At 40.3% G+C, this 14,133-nt stretch overlaps 1 protein-coding gene across 1 annotated transcript in view; it reads left to right on the plus strand.

Annotated features, from left to right (window-relative positions):
• The window catches only part of plxdc2b (plexin domain containing 2b), a 110,996-nt gene that overhangs the window by 43,509 nt on the left and 53,354 nt on the right, over nucleotides 1-14,133 (plus strand). The window contains exon 2 of the mRNA XM_006795050.3: nucleotides 2,576-2,799. Within this exon, the coding sequence (XP_006795113.2) occupies nucleotides 2,576-2,799 (224 nt within the window). The remainder of the gene's footprint in view (nucleotides 1-2,575; nucleotides 2,800-14,133) is intronic.

The following is a 14,133-nucleotide window of genomic DNA, read 5'->3' on the forward strand; positions in this document are numbered from 1 at the left end:
TTTAACATTGCATTTGCGTGCTGTATCCACACTATGAGTTGCGAACTTTCACTTGAAAAAAAAAGCAAGAGCAGAAATGCAGGAGAAGTTTTGCAATCAGTGAGAACAACCTGAGTGTAAGGAGCATGGATTAACTGGTGCGAGCAGAAATACGTGTAAAAGCAGAGTAGTGTGAATCTGCGCACTGCCGTGTCTGAATGTGAAAAACACAAAAATATTTATGTCGATTTATAGATTTATACACAACATCCTGTACTGTCAGGTGGTCTTCTTCTTCTTCTCTTGCTGTGACCAATTTTTGCACATCTTGCATGTTACTGTTACCTGTCAGTAAGTGCCACGCTGACCTTGTCCATAAAGGCACCTCTGCACCTCTAATAGAGCTTTAAAACTCCACAGTGAACCTTTAAACTATAACCATTTTTTAAATGCATCTTTGCAGACATCTGTTCACACCACACTGAGGCTTTTCCATCTAAATGAGAAGTAGTTGTTTATCTATATAAAATACAAACTGCACAGTTAGCTCCTGTTGAATTAAGGCAGTGATTCAAATCAGCAAAGCGCTTCATTATGTCACTCTGAGAGAAGAAGGATGGAATAAGGGAAAGTAGATTTTTTATAGTGACGCAGCAGATTGTATCTCCAATCCATCTGTCTCTGGCTCAGATAATCAAGTCGGTGTTTACAGTAACTCAGTGCCATTTCTCACCTGTCACCGGCGTCTCGTTTCAGACCGAAGAAACCGCGATGATTAGCTGTGACTGTGGCCCACTGGTCTGTGTGAAGGCTGCTGACTCATTCCTCGTGTGCATGTGTTTCAGGCAGATGGAGAAATGAGAAAACTGACACCGTTACTTATTACATTAATGGCTTGAACAGTCCCCACGTCTGTAATTTGACTGTTGGCTTATTGAAAGTAAAAATACTTTGGTGGTATGTGATTATCGTAGCCCTGAAAACTGACAGTTTTCATTACACAGCAACAGATTTTACCTTTTAGTTTGACTGTGAGAGGGTTTAATGGTTTAGGTTCACTAGCATATCAATCAAAGCTTATTTCTGGTGGGTTATCATACATCTATCTACCAGTGTTGTTTAGGCAAGGCAAGTTTATTTATATAGCACAATTCAACAACAAGGTGATTCAAAGTACTTTACAGAGACATTAAAAAATAAAAAGCATGATTTAAAATTGATTAAAAAAACAGTAGATAACATCTGTAGTTAAAATGTAAGTTTTGAAATTTAAGCTTAAAAGTGTGGATTTGGTGCTTTATTCAAATGCAGCTGAGAATAAGTGAGTCTTCAACCTGGATTTAAATAAACTGAGTGTTTCAGCTGATCTGAGGCTTTCTGGGAGTTTGTTCCAGATATATGGAGCATAAAAGCTGAATGCAGCTTCTCCGTGTCTGGTTCTGACTCTGGGAACTGATAAAAAATCGTATCCAGATGACCTGAGGGATCTGGAAGGTTCATACTGGGTCAGGAGGTCACTGATGTATTTTGGTCCTAAACTATTAAGAGCTTTATAGACCAGCATTAGAACTTTAAAGTCTATCCTCTGACGGACAGGCAGCCAGTGTAAAGACCTCAGAGCTGGACTGATGTGGTCCACTTTTTTGGTCTTAGTGAGGACTCGAGCAGCAGAGTTCTGAATGAGCTGTAGTTGTCTGACTGATTTTTTAGGTAGACCTGTAAAGATGCTGTTACAGTAATCAAGCCTACTAAAGATGAATGCATGGACTAGTTTTTCCAGGTCCTGTTGAGACATCATATCTTTTATCCTTGATATATTCTTAAAGTGATAGTAAGCTGATTTTGTTATTGTCTTAATATGTTTTTCTAAGTTTAGGCCTGCATCCATCACTACACCCAAATTTCTCGCCTGGTTTGTGGTTTTTAGGTGTATAGATTGAAGTTCTCTGGTGACCTGTAATCGTTTTTCTTTGGCACCAAAGACTATTACTTCAGTTTTGTTTTTGTTTAGCTGGAGAAAATTGTGGCACAACCAGTCATTAATTTCCTCAATGCATTTACCAAGAGCCTGTGCAGGGCCTCGGTCTCCTGGTGACATTGTGATATATATTTGTGTGTCATCTGCATAGCTATGATAGTTTATTTTGTTGTTCTTTATACTCTGTGCCAGTGGGAGCATGTAAATGTTAAACAGAAGGGGTCCCAAGATGGAACCTTGGGGAACTCCACATGTGATACTTGTCTGCTCAGATGTGAAGTTACCTATTGATACAAAGTATTTCCTGTTTTCTAAGTATGTTTTGAAGCAGTTTAGTACAGTTCCTGAAAGACCTGCCCAGTTCTCCAGTCGTTTGAGTAATATGTTGTGGTCAACTGTATCAAATGCTGCACTGAGATCCAGCAAAACTAAGACTGACATTTTTCCACTGTCTGTATTCAGACATATGTCCTTAAACACTTTGGTCAGAGCGGTTTCAGTGCTGTGGTTCTGTCTAAAACCTGACTGGAAGACATCATAGCAGTTATTCTGTTTTAAGAAGTAATTGAGCTGTTGAGAGCTGTTTATTAATCACACTTTCCTGTTCTGTCTCCTTAGGGGTCCCATACTCATACGTGCAGGAGCAGGCGAGAGATGAGGATACAGCTGTTGACGTGAAGCTTTACAGTCACCGGTGGAGGAGATGGCTCCCCCCAAAGCCTCGTAACATGGACAGTAACAGAGCCAGTCAGGAGCAGGACCAGGAGCGTGAACAGGAGGAGCCTGAAGGCTTCCCAGGCCTGGTTTCAGCAGAGGAAGCAGACAACAGCTCCCAGATAGAGGTAAGCAACGATCCAAGGACCACATCTTATTTTTTTGCTTTAGAAGGCTAGGACAATAAGTCAAAAGCCAAGCATCGAGGCTTTAAAAGTAAAGCTTGTTTTACTGCATATGCACAGATTAGGCAATAAAAGAAAACAGCAGGTAAGTGAACCATACTTTCAATTGCTTTAGGTTAGAAGCAACGTCTGGCATGCTTCACTGGTGTATAACGGCCAGTCTTGGAGATGCCCAGTAATTGCACTGGTATGTCATTGTTATTTAGGCACTTCCTCGCCTTGTAGTGTTACTGCTACCGTTCTTACAAAGGCTTTCCTGCAGATGTTGGCATTCTTGGCAGGTTATCTAAGAGTCTTAATTATGGGGGAAATTAAATGGGGGAAGTGAGCGTGTATTTTTGTTGTGGAAGATGCAAAGAACAAGTGTGCTGGAAAGTTTCAGTATTAATGTCCTCTCACGACAAGAAGGTCCTGGGTCGAATCCAGTCAGTGGGTTCAGGTTATATTAATTGTCAATTCTAAATTGGTCGGAGGTGTGAATGTAAGCTTGAGCTGCCTGTCTTTCTGTGTTAGCCGCGTCATAGATTGGTTACTTGCCCAGGCTGTATCCCACCTGTGTCCCATGGCAGCTGTGATACGCTCCCCTGCAACCCAGATATAGAAAACGAGATGAAAATAGATCGATGGAAACATAAGAAACAGCCAGTTTTCTGTTACATCTCAATGGAATTTGATTTCATAACCAGGTGCTTCTCTCATAACGACATAACATAACCGTAATGGTTAAATCAGGGGTGTCAAACAAAACACTTGGGGCCAGAATCAGCCTGGCAAATGTGAAGGAGATTTTGAAGTTTTAACTGTGTTTTCATGGGTTTTACAGCTTTTCTAATTATTAAAGACCCCCCACTGACATCCATAACACACCAAAGTACAAGAAGATTTTCTGCCAATTAATGAAAACTTTGTATTCGAAATGTATACATGTAATTACAAGACAGTCTGAGCAGTGAACTACCACAAACCTTTCTGTAACTTTACTTATTATTTATCATTTATCAATCTTCCTCTGACCCCAACCAGTCATGGCAGATGGCTGTCCTTCCCTAAACCTAGTTCTGCTGGAGGTTTACTTCCCACCATTGCCAAAACATTTGCCCAAACATCAAAGTGGGCTGTAAGTTTATATTAAATAATATGTTAATGAAAGATGTTAAAAGTTCTCCTGCAGTTCAGTTTCTGCATTTTCACTCAGCAGCCTTAATTCATTTCTTGTGTTTGACCGACCTCGCGCAGTAAATCCTCCTACTAGTATGAAATAAATGAATCAATAAAGTCCTCTTTTGAGCCAGACCCAAAAATACTCTTAGGTTGCTTCCCTGGAGCAATTATAAATCTCCTTACAAGAGTGGATGTTTAGTAATGAAAAAAGAAGACGAGGAGGGGCCTTTAAGAATTAATATTTTATATCAAATTAAGCCCAGCCCTCAGGTGTTCATTTACCTTCTATGTGGGACTGGATCCTTTTAAATTTGACCTCGAAAAGACCAGAACAGGAAATTAACCCAGCCCCCTACAATGTGAATGGTCTGGAGGACCTGCTGGAGATTAATAGCTGCTCTCAATCTGTGTTTGTATCTATGTAAATGAGAGGCATCACCCGCATACCTTGTTGTGGCGCCTTGGATGCCACGCAGCATGGGGGCGTTCAGCCGGGTTGTAGACAGCTCGTTAAGTTTTCCCGTGGCCTCTAATCATCTCAGGTTCACAGCCCTGTCTCTCTCAGTGACAAGGGCTGAGAAGCTTTGATCATCAGCTGTAATCATTCACACTCAAATTCGTGTGTAAGCGTACACACACACCACTTTAAATTTCACACAACTGTAAACACGCTCGGACTACAGCACGCACCCGTGCTCCGTTTGTTATAGCCGCGCACATTTATGCTTACATAAGTGCTCGTCGCCACTCAGACATGTCCCGTCTTGTTGTTTTTTGTCTCTCTGAGCCTCATTTGTTGTTGCACAATGGAAAAAAACAGTCGACAGCACAAACACCCCGTCAGTCCTCCCTGCCATTACTCAGCACACGCACTCCCTCACCTGCCACCAGCACTTTCCTGCCACCAGCAGAGCCTTCATATTCAGAGGGCAGAAACAGTAAACACTGAGCTCAAGGCTTCCACGCGGCAGTGAGCTGAATGGGTTCAAAGACCGTCCCCTCAACGCTCAAACAGCTTTAGCTGTGTCCTTCTGGTGGAGAAATCTACTCTTTGACACTTTAGCAACGGTATATATCACCACTCAGTGATGGTAAACACATCCCAGGAGTTATTTTGTACCCTAATTTATTTTGTTGCGCAAGTCTTCAAGCTGCTTTCATCTCTTCAAATAGTGATTTACAACCAAAATTACCTGTCAAAACAAATGTGAATCTAAGCCTGCGCTGAAAAAGGTCGTATAGCTGCATTACACTCCAGTCTGTTGAAATTACTGCCTGTCATGCCATCAATTTCTCGCTGTTTTATTGTTGTTCGTTGATGTGCAATAGTGGGTCTTAAGAGATGCCGTTATGCAGTGATTTTGTCAAAGTGAGTAACAAAGACTTGTGGTAATTACTGACGCTTTGCATCAGTTTGTTTAATGACAGCAAGTTTGATGCTCGTCCAAACTAAAAGACAAAAAAAATCCCCAGCTATCTTTGTGAAAACCTGTTGGGGTTTCAGACCATATGAGCAATGAAATGTAAAAGAATTTCACACCCTATCAGGTCCTGTTTGGTTTTAAGGTTAAAGTAAGAGGTGGAGCAAGCAGCAGTCGTTCTAAAGCGGGGTTGTCGAGCTCATTTTACACCGTGGGCCACATAGAGCCCACTTTGGTCTTCAGGGACCAGTGAAACTCCTCTTTCTGTCAGTATAAAGAGCATTAAATACATATTTAATCCCTGAAATATCTAAATATAAGAAGAAGTTCAGTTTCAGCCATATGCCTCGGTTTTTCTACATGATAAAGACACGCTGCTGCTGTAACTCTTTGGGCTTAAATTGTAATAAATAAATGTAAAAATTACAGAAAATGTTCTGGTAGCTTATTGCCCACACTGTCCTGTAATTATAAGGCACAAAGTTTTTGTTAATTTTAGTTATTATTATTATTTTTTTAATCCGAACTCTATACCCACCTTCACATTTTCCAAAGCTGTCCAGTGGGCCAGTTTGGAGTTTTTGCCAGGCTGATTGTGGCCACTGGACCTTATGTTTAACATCCCTGCTTTAAACAAGAAGTAATCTGAGATTGGCATGCAGCACCTAGGGAGCTCACTCTCTGGGCTGTATTTATCGAGTTTATAGCATTTACAGTTTGGGGTGCAAAGAGGAGGCTTTTGTTATTTTCTCTGCTGAAATTATGCTTAAAATATTTTTGAGCACAATTATTTTTATTGCTTCTATTTATGTGGATATAGTACGTTGTGTTGTGTTTGGTAAATATGCTAAAACAGAAAAAAGTTAAATGCTTAACCAGCTCTGAATTTATGAATACAATTTTTTTTTTCTTATTTGGTGCATTTGAGAGAGGACAGAGCTAGAGTACAGAGAAAACAAAAAACAGTAAATACTACTTGTTGTCCAATTCCACTTTTTTGCTTGTTGTACAATGTAAATAATTAAAAATGTAGAGTACATACAACCGTACAGAGACTCACAAGGCCCAAACTTTATGTTTTTATGCGTGTTTTATCCAAGGATGGACTGAACGCTTCCCAGTTGAACTCATCCGCATCAGTTCAGGTGAAAAAATCTGTTGATCTTTTTCTTTCTCCTTCCTTTTGAGGTCATTCTGTGCTTTGTTTAACACACAAGTTAGCCAATAGCAGCTTTCCTGTCACCTCTACATGAAGGTTTTAACCACAGCGGCTTAGACAGCAGACTGTCTGACGCCTGAACGACTGTTACTCACTGCAGCAGCTCTCCGGATCATTAACTCAGATTAAACAGCTTCTCTGTTGAAGGTGTCCTCAGGTCACTGTACGATGGAATAAGAAAGGCAGAATCAAACTGTAGGAACGAGTCAGGGTGTCTGAATATAAGCCAAGTCTCATCAGCAGCTGAGCACACTGAGGTCTCTGCACACCCCGACATGCTCGCAGCTTGTGGTGGTTCACTGTTGTATTTTTCATGTTTGTTATCTAATGGCTACCGTTCAACATGTTATGCAATTGTGGCTGCAGGCACTTCATGTACAACATAGAGTTTTATTTTTTTCTGTTTTGAAGAACATGAAGGAAACTATAAAAATATCTCTGAATTTTTATCCCATAAGTCACAACCTAATGGTAACTAATGCCATAATTTTTTAATGCACAGTACTTCTTTAAATTCCTGTTGTTAGAGATCATCTAAAGTCCTCCAAAATCAACAGTATCAATAGATCGTGAGGGAACAGCTGCTATGTATATACATCTTTGTATTGTGCTGAAGAGATATCAAATAAATTTGAAATAAAGGCAGTGGCTGTGTTTTCATGTAATACTGCTTTCTACCACAAGGTCATACACAGAGTTTATGTAATCGTTATTTAACCAGGTAAAAGAAAACATTTTCAGCGGCGCAAGACGAAGGAAATTGGTTCAGGACTAAAACTGTTTTTGTCATGAGCTCTACCTTTAATCAGTGTAGGAAAGGTAAACAGCATAGGCGAGGGCAGGTAAAAGGTAAAACAAGTCAATACACAAGAAAATCCAACATTAATACAACAGAATAAAACAGGAAACAAGAGGAAAAGACAAGTTTATGAAACTTTACATCAGAGTTGAACAAAGACAAGGTGGCAGTGGGGATAGCAAGGCTGGAGGCATTTATACTCAAGAGGACACGTGTGGCACAAAATAGGTAAGAAACAGAGCAAAGGGTGGAAGTGCAACTAAATGAAATACACAACAAACAGATTTTTTTAAGCAGGAGGCGACAAAAACCAAGGTTCACATCTCGACAAAAAGCACCAAGAAGGTTTAAAGAACAGCAGCACACAGTTAAGTACACTTACACTAGTAAAACACTGCCCCCTGTGGTGAAAGTGTTAAAATTATAGACCCTTTAGTGAATATCCACCATTTTCCATGGTGTCCATGTAACACGGACAATGCTGAGTATTCTTTGACGCAATCTGAGAACCGGTACATAACTACAGTAACAGTCACACAGGAAAAATGCACTTATGAAATATAAGGCGGTCAGGCTCTCACTTGCTAGAAAGGCTCAGTGTTTAATTCCTTCTGATAATTAAAGTTAATATTTTCAAAGTGAAAAAGATAAACTGAGAAGGGAAGACAACCTGTCCAAGTGTGAGGCTTTATTTCTTCTCTGAGTAACATAATTAAAACATGGATGCTTTTGTGCTTTTACCTTTGGGTGAAGATGCACTTGTTCTAAATATTGAGAGGGAAGCCTCTCTACCATCTCTACACAAATCTATGCTTGTGGCTGATCTGACTCTCGTATCCCTGGAGCCCATGAAAACAAAATCAGCTAGCAGACGACAGACCTGAGCATGTAGGTGCAGCAATCCATCAGTAATCTGATGATCTCTATAAACTGATATCTACATAAATCTGGAAGGAAGAAACAACCGTGTCAGTGCTGGAAGCTTTCTGTTTGTAGTCTGACTAATATTAACATGTTTTTGGGGGGATTTTTAGTCTTTTTGGATAGCAAAAGGGTAACATAATGGCTGAAATTCAATCTCAAAACCATCAGCATTAAGCTTTTTATTAATTTGCTATTCTTTTTCTAAATTTGAAAATCTTTGAATGTAGATAAATCTGTTCCCTGGGTGTCCACTGGCTGCATAAGAACCCCAGTTAACCACAGAGGCTAATGGCATGTTCATGCTGCCAGTAAAGGGGTGAGTGGTTACAGTTAATTTTCAATGGAAAGTCATATAAAGCCAAAAAACACCCGCAAACATTCCTTTCTTTTCCAGGTTTATCCCACATTTTAAGACATCTCCGGGCACCCTCCCGTTTTGCTACTTCTCCTGAGAAATTCACAAAATTTATGTGACCCTCAGATTTTCTTTCGACCAATTATAATGCACGGATTAGCACATTTTGGGTGTCATCTTATGTTCCCCAAGTTGCCAGATCGCCTATCAAAAAAAATCCATGTACATAACCCACAACATGATTCAAGGCCAGCTCGATGCTGAATGATTTAGCTGGCTTCTTAGCTGTCATTGGCTATTTTAGCTTAGTTCCAGATGTGTATGGATGCTTAAGAGAGTAAAAGTGGCCACAGCAGTTCTATAAAAATATTGTATTTCTATAAGAAAACTGTGTATAAAAAGTAAATGATATTGTGACTGGTGTTAATAGATTTGATGTCTAATTGATTTATTGAGTGTTTGATTTTAAAGCAGAGTTCAGTGTGATGATGATAAAAAGTCCTGTGGTGCGTGCTGTGATGGATTTATGACATTTACGTGAGAGCAGACATTCAAACAGCTGATGTGAGATAGGTCGTTTACAATACTTTCTGAAAGCTGCATGACGTGCATATGTGTCTAAGAGCAGGCAGCTGTGTGTGGCGATCTTTAGTGCAGCTTTTATGAGTTTTTGCAGAACTGTTTCCGTATGTGTCAGAGCGCCCTGGGTGAGGACACTTTCAACGGTGTATTGGTAGAAAGACAACAGAAGGTTTTTGAGAGAGATTCATTTTCCTCAGGGATCTCAGGAAATACAATAGTGTTTTGGGGTTGTTGTTTTTCAGACAATGTGTGTGTTCTGAAACTACAGAGTCTCTCCACCTCCTCTCCGTTTATGCTCGGTGGCAGGTGGGCATTTTGATTTCTCCCAATTATGAACAGTGATTAGGTAAAAATAACTGTTATACAGTGTCTTCAAAATAACTTCACACATCAGCGGTCTGATAAACACCCCCACCCACCGCGTGTAAACAAAAAAAAAAAGATTTTGGCAGTTACGTGATGCTCAACACTTGTTTATCGAGGCGCGAGCGACGTACAGCGAGTCAAAGTTGAGAGAAGAATCCAGTGAAATATGCACAAGCCTGTGAATAATATTAACACATTAACTTTAGAAACACTTCCACAGCAGCATGAAGCTGGTCACACTTTGTCAGCAAGAGCATATCTTAAAAAAAAGAAATACAGAAGTTTGGTAAACACTGTTCTTCAAGTCCAGACTTCCTTTTAATGAGATGCTAGCACTCTGTTAACTTTGAGAAAGGGCAGACGTTGATTTGTGACAGAAACATGCAGAAGAAGAGCGCAGCCCATTTCCTTTTTTAAATACATAACACCGCATTCCTGCTTCATTACCCTGCAACACAGCGTTTGCAGTCATTGTTCACCGAGACAAGAGATAAAAAGCATTGCACCTTTTCACCACCTCCACTACAACAACCACTCAGTCCGAGAAATCACCTTCAGGTCCTGTTCGCATAAACATGCAGAAGGAATATGTAGCCCTGACCTAAAGTGAAGCCATTTTTATTTATACAACTTAATATTACAAATCTGCGTCATTGGGGCTTTACACTCTGCACAGCATTAAACACCCTCTGTCCTTAGAGTTTGAAGTGAGATTGGAAACACCCTTCAGTGAGAGAAAGGGAAGAAACCGCCTCAGGGAGCATAACTGAGAATTAGACAGCAGCACAATGGATTGATGGCGTGTTTACTGAAAAGGAACAGATTCACAGAATAGACAATCAAGGCGACAAAATTACAACAAGTAAACATAAGACGACATACATTTTAAAAAGCTCTACTTTGCTTTATTTTACTCGGGGTTTCCTGCTGTCAGAGGCAACATTTCAAATCTTATCTTTATGAGGAATAAAACCGTCAGCGGCGGAGGGCATGCAGCAGCCGCTCGGATGATAAATTGTGCAGACTGCTCCTTTTTCAAATCCCTTATCATGTTGCAACAACACAAGAGAGACATAAAACTCCTTGTGGTCTCTCTCAGATGAAAATATACACTTATGTTCACATCTGGATGTTCAGATCTACACTGAGCTGATATTTAACCAGAGTCAGGCATGTCAGATTGCCAGCAAAAATATATCAGTTTTTGCGGGGGTTTATCCATCCCACTTCTATTTGTGTGTTTGTGTAGCTTCCTTTGATGTGTAGTAATAGAGGTGTGGTTTATGGTGGAGACATGTTATTGGATGTCTGAGACTTTACTGCTCAGGAGGCACTTGGGGGGTTACATGCTTCACTACTTTCACTATTTATTTGGGTTTCTTAAGGGAGTCATTCGGTTTGCTAATTTTCATTACTTTGCTCGCCTGAGCTGCAGTTTCAGAACCTACCCGAATTTGTTTGTTTTGTGTTTCGGTTTGTCGAGTCAGTTAAAAGATTCCCGGGGGATAACGTGTTTGGAAAGAGATGTTTACCGTCTTTACGCTGCTCACCGTTCAGACTGTGTAATGCCATACCATCTCAGGCAGCTGCTGCAGCTCACGTATGCTCTTCCGATGAACCTGCACTTGTTTAAATTCAGTTTAGAGTTTCTGCCTTGCAGCAGTACGGGTGTAGACTTTTCTCAGTGGGTCAGGCAGCTCGTTGGTTTGTAGTCACTTCTTCGGATGAACAAAGAGAGCCGGTAGTGTGTGTAGTCCACTCGGTGTATTTCTGAGTCCATGGAAATCGCTTTAAAGAGCAGCCCCATCAGACAGTTTGCAAATTAAATTCTACTGTAAAACCACAGGTGAGAGTTGAATTATACATTAGATGCCTGGATTCACTTCAGTGTACTCGCTGAATGTATTCTCCATTTGTTTCACTGCTCTTTGAAACATGATCACTTGTCCTGAGTTGTATTTAGTCTTTATCAGTCAATGTGGTTCTGTGCAGCCTGAGTTAAGGCTATAGTTTGGGCCCAGTCCAAATGATAATCATTGGATTAAATACTGCCACTGTCCTCTGAGATATCAGGTAACCACGTGAATTTAAAGGGATGGCTTTGATTGTCCACTAGCTGCTTTTCCTACCTTTGGATTTCCACATATGAAGGAGCTGTGGTCAAACTACTAGTGCAGGTATGTGAGATCTGCCAGTAGGATGAGTAGAGGATTGTCAACTGACCCATCTGCTGATCTGTACTGTGGATGAACTTGATCTGAACTAACGTTATGCTCAGTAATTATAATGCGCATTTGTTCTTTCCAGCCGGTCAAATGTGTAATTGATCGATTATTTGATCGTTAGTTGTAGATCAGTCTGCGAACCCGTTGGCTGTGACCTGTCTGTAGGGATGATGGTTAACAACTTCCTGCTTCTTGCAGTGGTAATTCTTTACATTCTGACCATAGATTCAGATAAACTGAAGGTGGATCATTCTCAGACAAAATCTGATATCAACCAAATCCTTTCCTTTTCCAAATGAGCTGTTTGTGTGCATGCAGATAAATCCTACTCAGGTGTGTCATGATTAAGGAATATTATTTGGATAACTAATAGACCCCAGAAATTGGCTGGTAGCGGTACAAGATCTACTCTATTGATTATAAATTCTGCATGTCACTGTGTAGATGTTTTCAAAATGGAATAGAAATAGAAAATAAAAATATTATTACAGAATTAATACAAAAATTATAGAAATTAATAATAATGATGATGCTATTCTCTTGATTATCATTGGATCCAGTTTTCCTATCCTTTGGTTTATTTTGGGTCATTCCTGAGCATTCTGGGAAATGACCCGGTCCAACATTTTGCATTCATCATAAACCTTTAGTTCAGTTTCCATTCTGCTGTTACAGCAGGTCTGAAATACTCTGGCACAGCCATGATGATGTTTCCCTACCAACACCGGCAAGCTGCTGAAACTAGAAGAAGTGTGGCAAAAAGTAATGGATGGCAACCATTATCTACTGAAGAAGAAGAGCTGCACACATGAGCGATGGCGTCCTTTAAATGCTTTTTCAAACACGCTTCAGCATGATGTAACTGTGCACGATAGTGTTGTCTTGGGAAAAAGAAAGCTGGCAGATGTGCATCTTAATCCCAACATATTGAATCATTTATTTAAAGCTCGAGTCCTGCTACAGCAGAGACATGATCACAGTTGAGGGGATTACAGTTTTTAGTGTACTCTCCTCTTATCCTCTGAAAAACCCCATCGAATCACAGCCGCAGCTATCTACTTTTGAATAACAATTTAAAAAACGTATTTTATTTCAGTAATGGACCCAGAATAATCTCAACGTGCTAAATTACTTTATTTGGTTCTACTTTATATTATAGAGTCATTCAGTATTGAAACTATGTTGGCCCAGATATTCAGGTCTCGGTATAATGCAATATTGATGTAATGGGCAGCCTGAGTAAATGCCTCAGACAGAGATGGGAGTGAATCGGGGATGGGTTTTGTACTCTGAATCTTTACAGCAGTTTGTTTTTGTACTCGAGAGCCACAAAGTGATCCATTATCAACAGCAATTACAGTAATTCTCCATCTCCATCTATTTGTAGTCTATCACTGTATGAAGAAAAGATGAAATACTAGATCTAAGAGACATGTTTTCAGCTTTCACATTCACCTCCTCCTGCTTGAGCTTTTCAGGGCAACTGATCCACATCTGTAACTCTGTGGGTGTCAGTTTGAACTTATCTCCACTGTGTATGAACATACAACTGACATTTGACTTTACACTAATAATACACACATAACCACTGAACCTCCTATTCCACCACATCCCAAAGGTTCTCTATGGCAGCGGTCCCCAACCTTTTTTGCGCCACGGACAGGTTTTTGCCCGACAATATTTTCACGGACCGGCCTTTAAGGTGTCGCGGATAAATACAACAAAATAAAACTAGTACCGGTACCGAAAAAAAGAAGATTTATTCATAACACACATGAAAAGACCCAGGAAAACCGAGTTAACGATAAAAACGATAACAAAATAACGCTGAAAACCGATAAAAACCCTGAAAACCATACATTTCACAGCTGAGCCTCAACTCTTGCGGCCCGGTACCAGGCTGTGGTGTTTCCATAGCTAAGGGACCTAGCTGTGGTGCTAAGAGGCTGAAAGAGTGCCAAGAAGTCGCCTACCATACCACCACCTGCCGTTTCTTAGCTAACATGAGTGGCACCCGGTGTGGTCTTCTGCTGCTGTAGCCCATCTGCTTCCAGGTTTGATACATTCAGATATGCTCTTCTGCTTTCCTTTGCAAGCTGGTAATTATCCTCTTACATGGTTTTGTGGGAAAATCCCAGCAAATCAACAGTTTGGAAAATACTCAGATGAGCCCATCTGACACCAACAACCATTCCATAAATGGCCTGTATTTGTATAGTGCTTTA

This window comes from Neolamprologus brichardi, chromosome 9, assembly GCF_056152115.1.
Source record: "Neolamprologus brichardi isolate AB-2024 chromosome 9, ASM5615211v1, whole genome shotgun sequence".
Taxonomy (NCBI): domain Eukaryota; kingdom Metazoa; phylum Chordata; class Actinopteri; order Cichliformes; family Cichlidae; genus Neolamprologus; species Neolamprologus brichardi.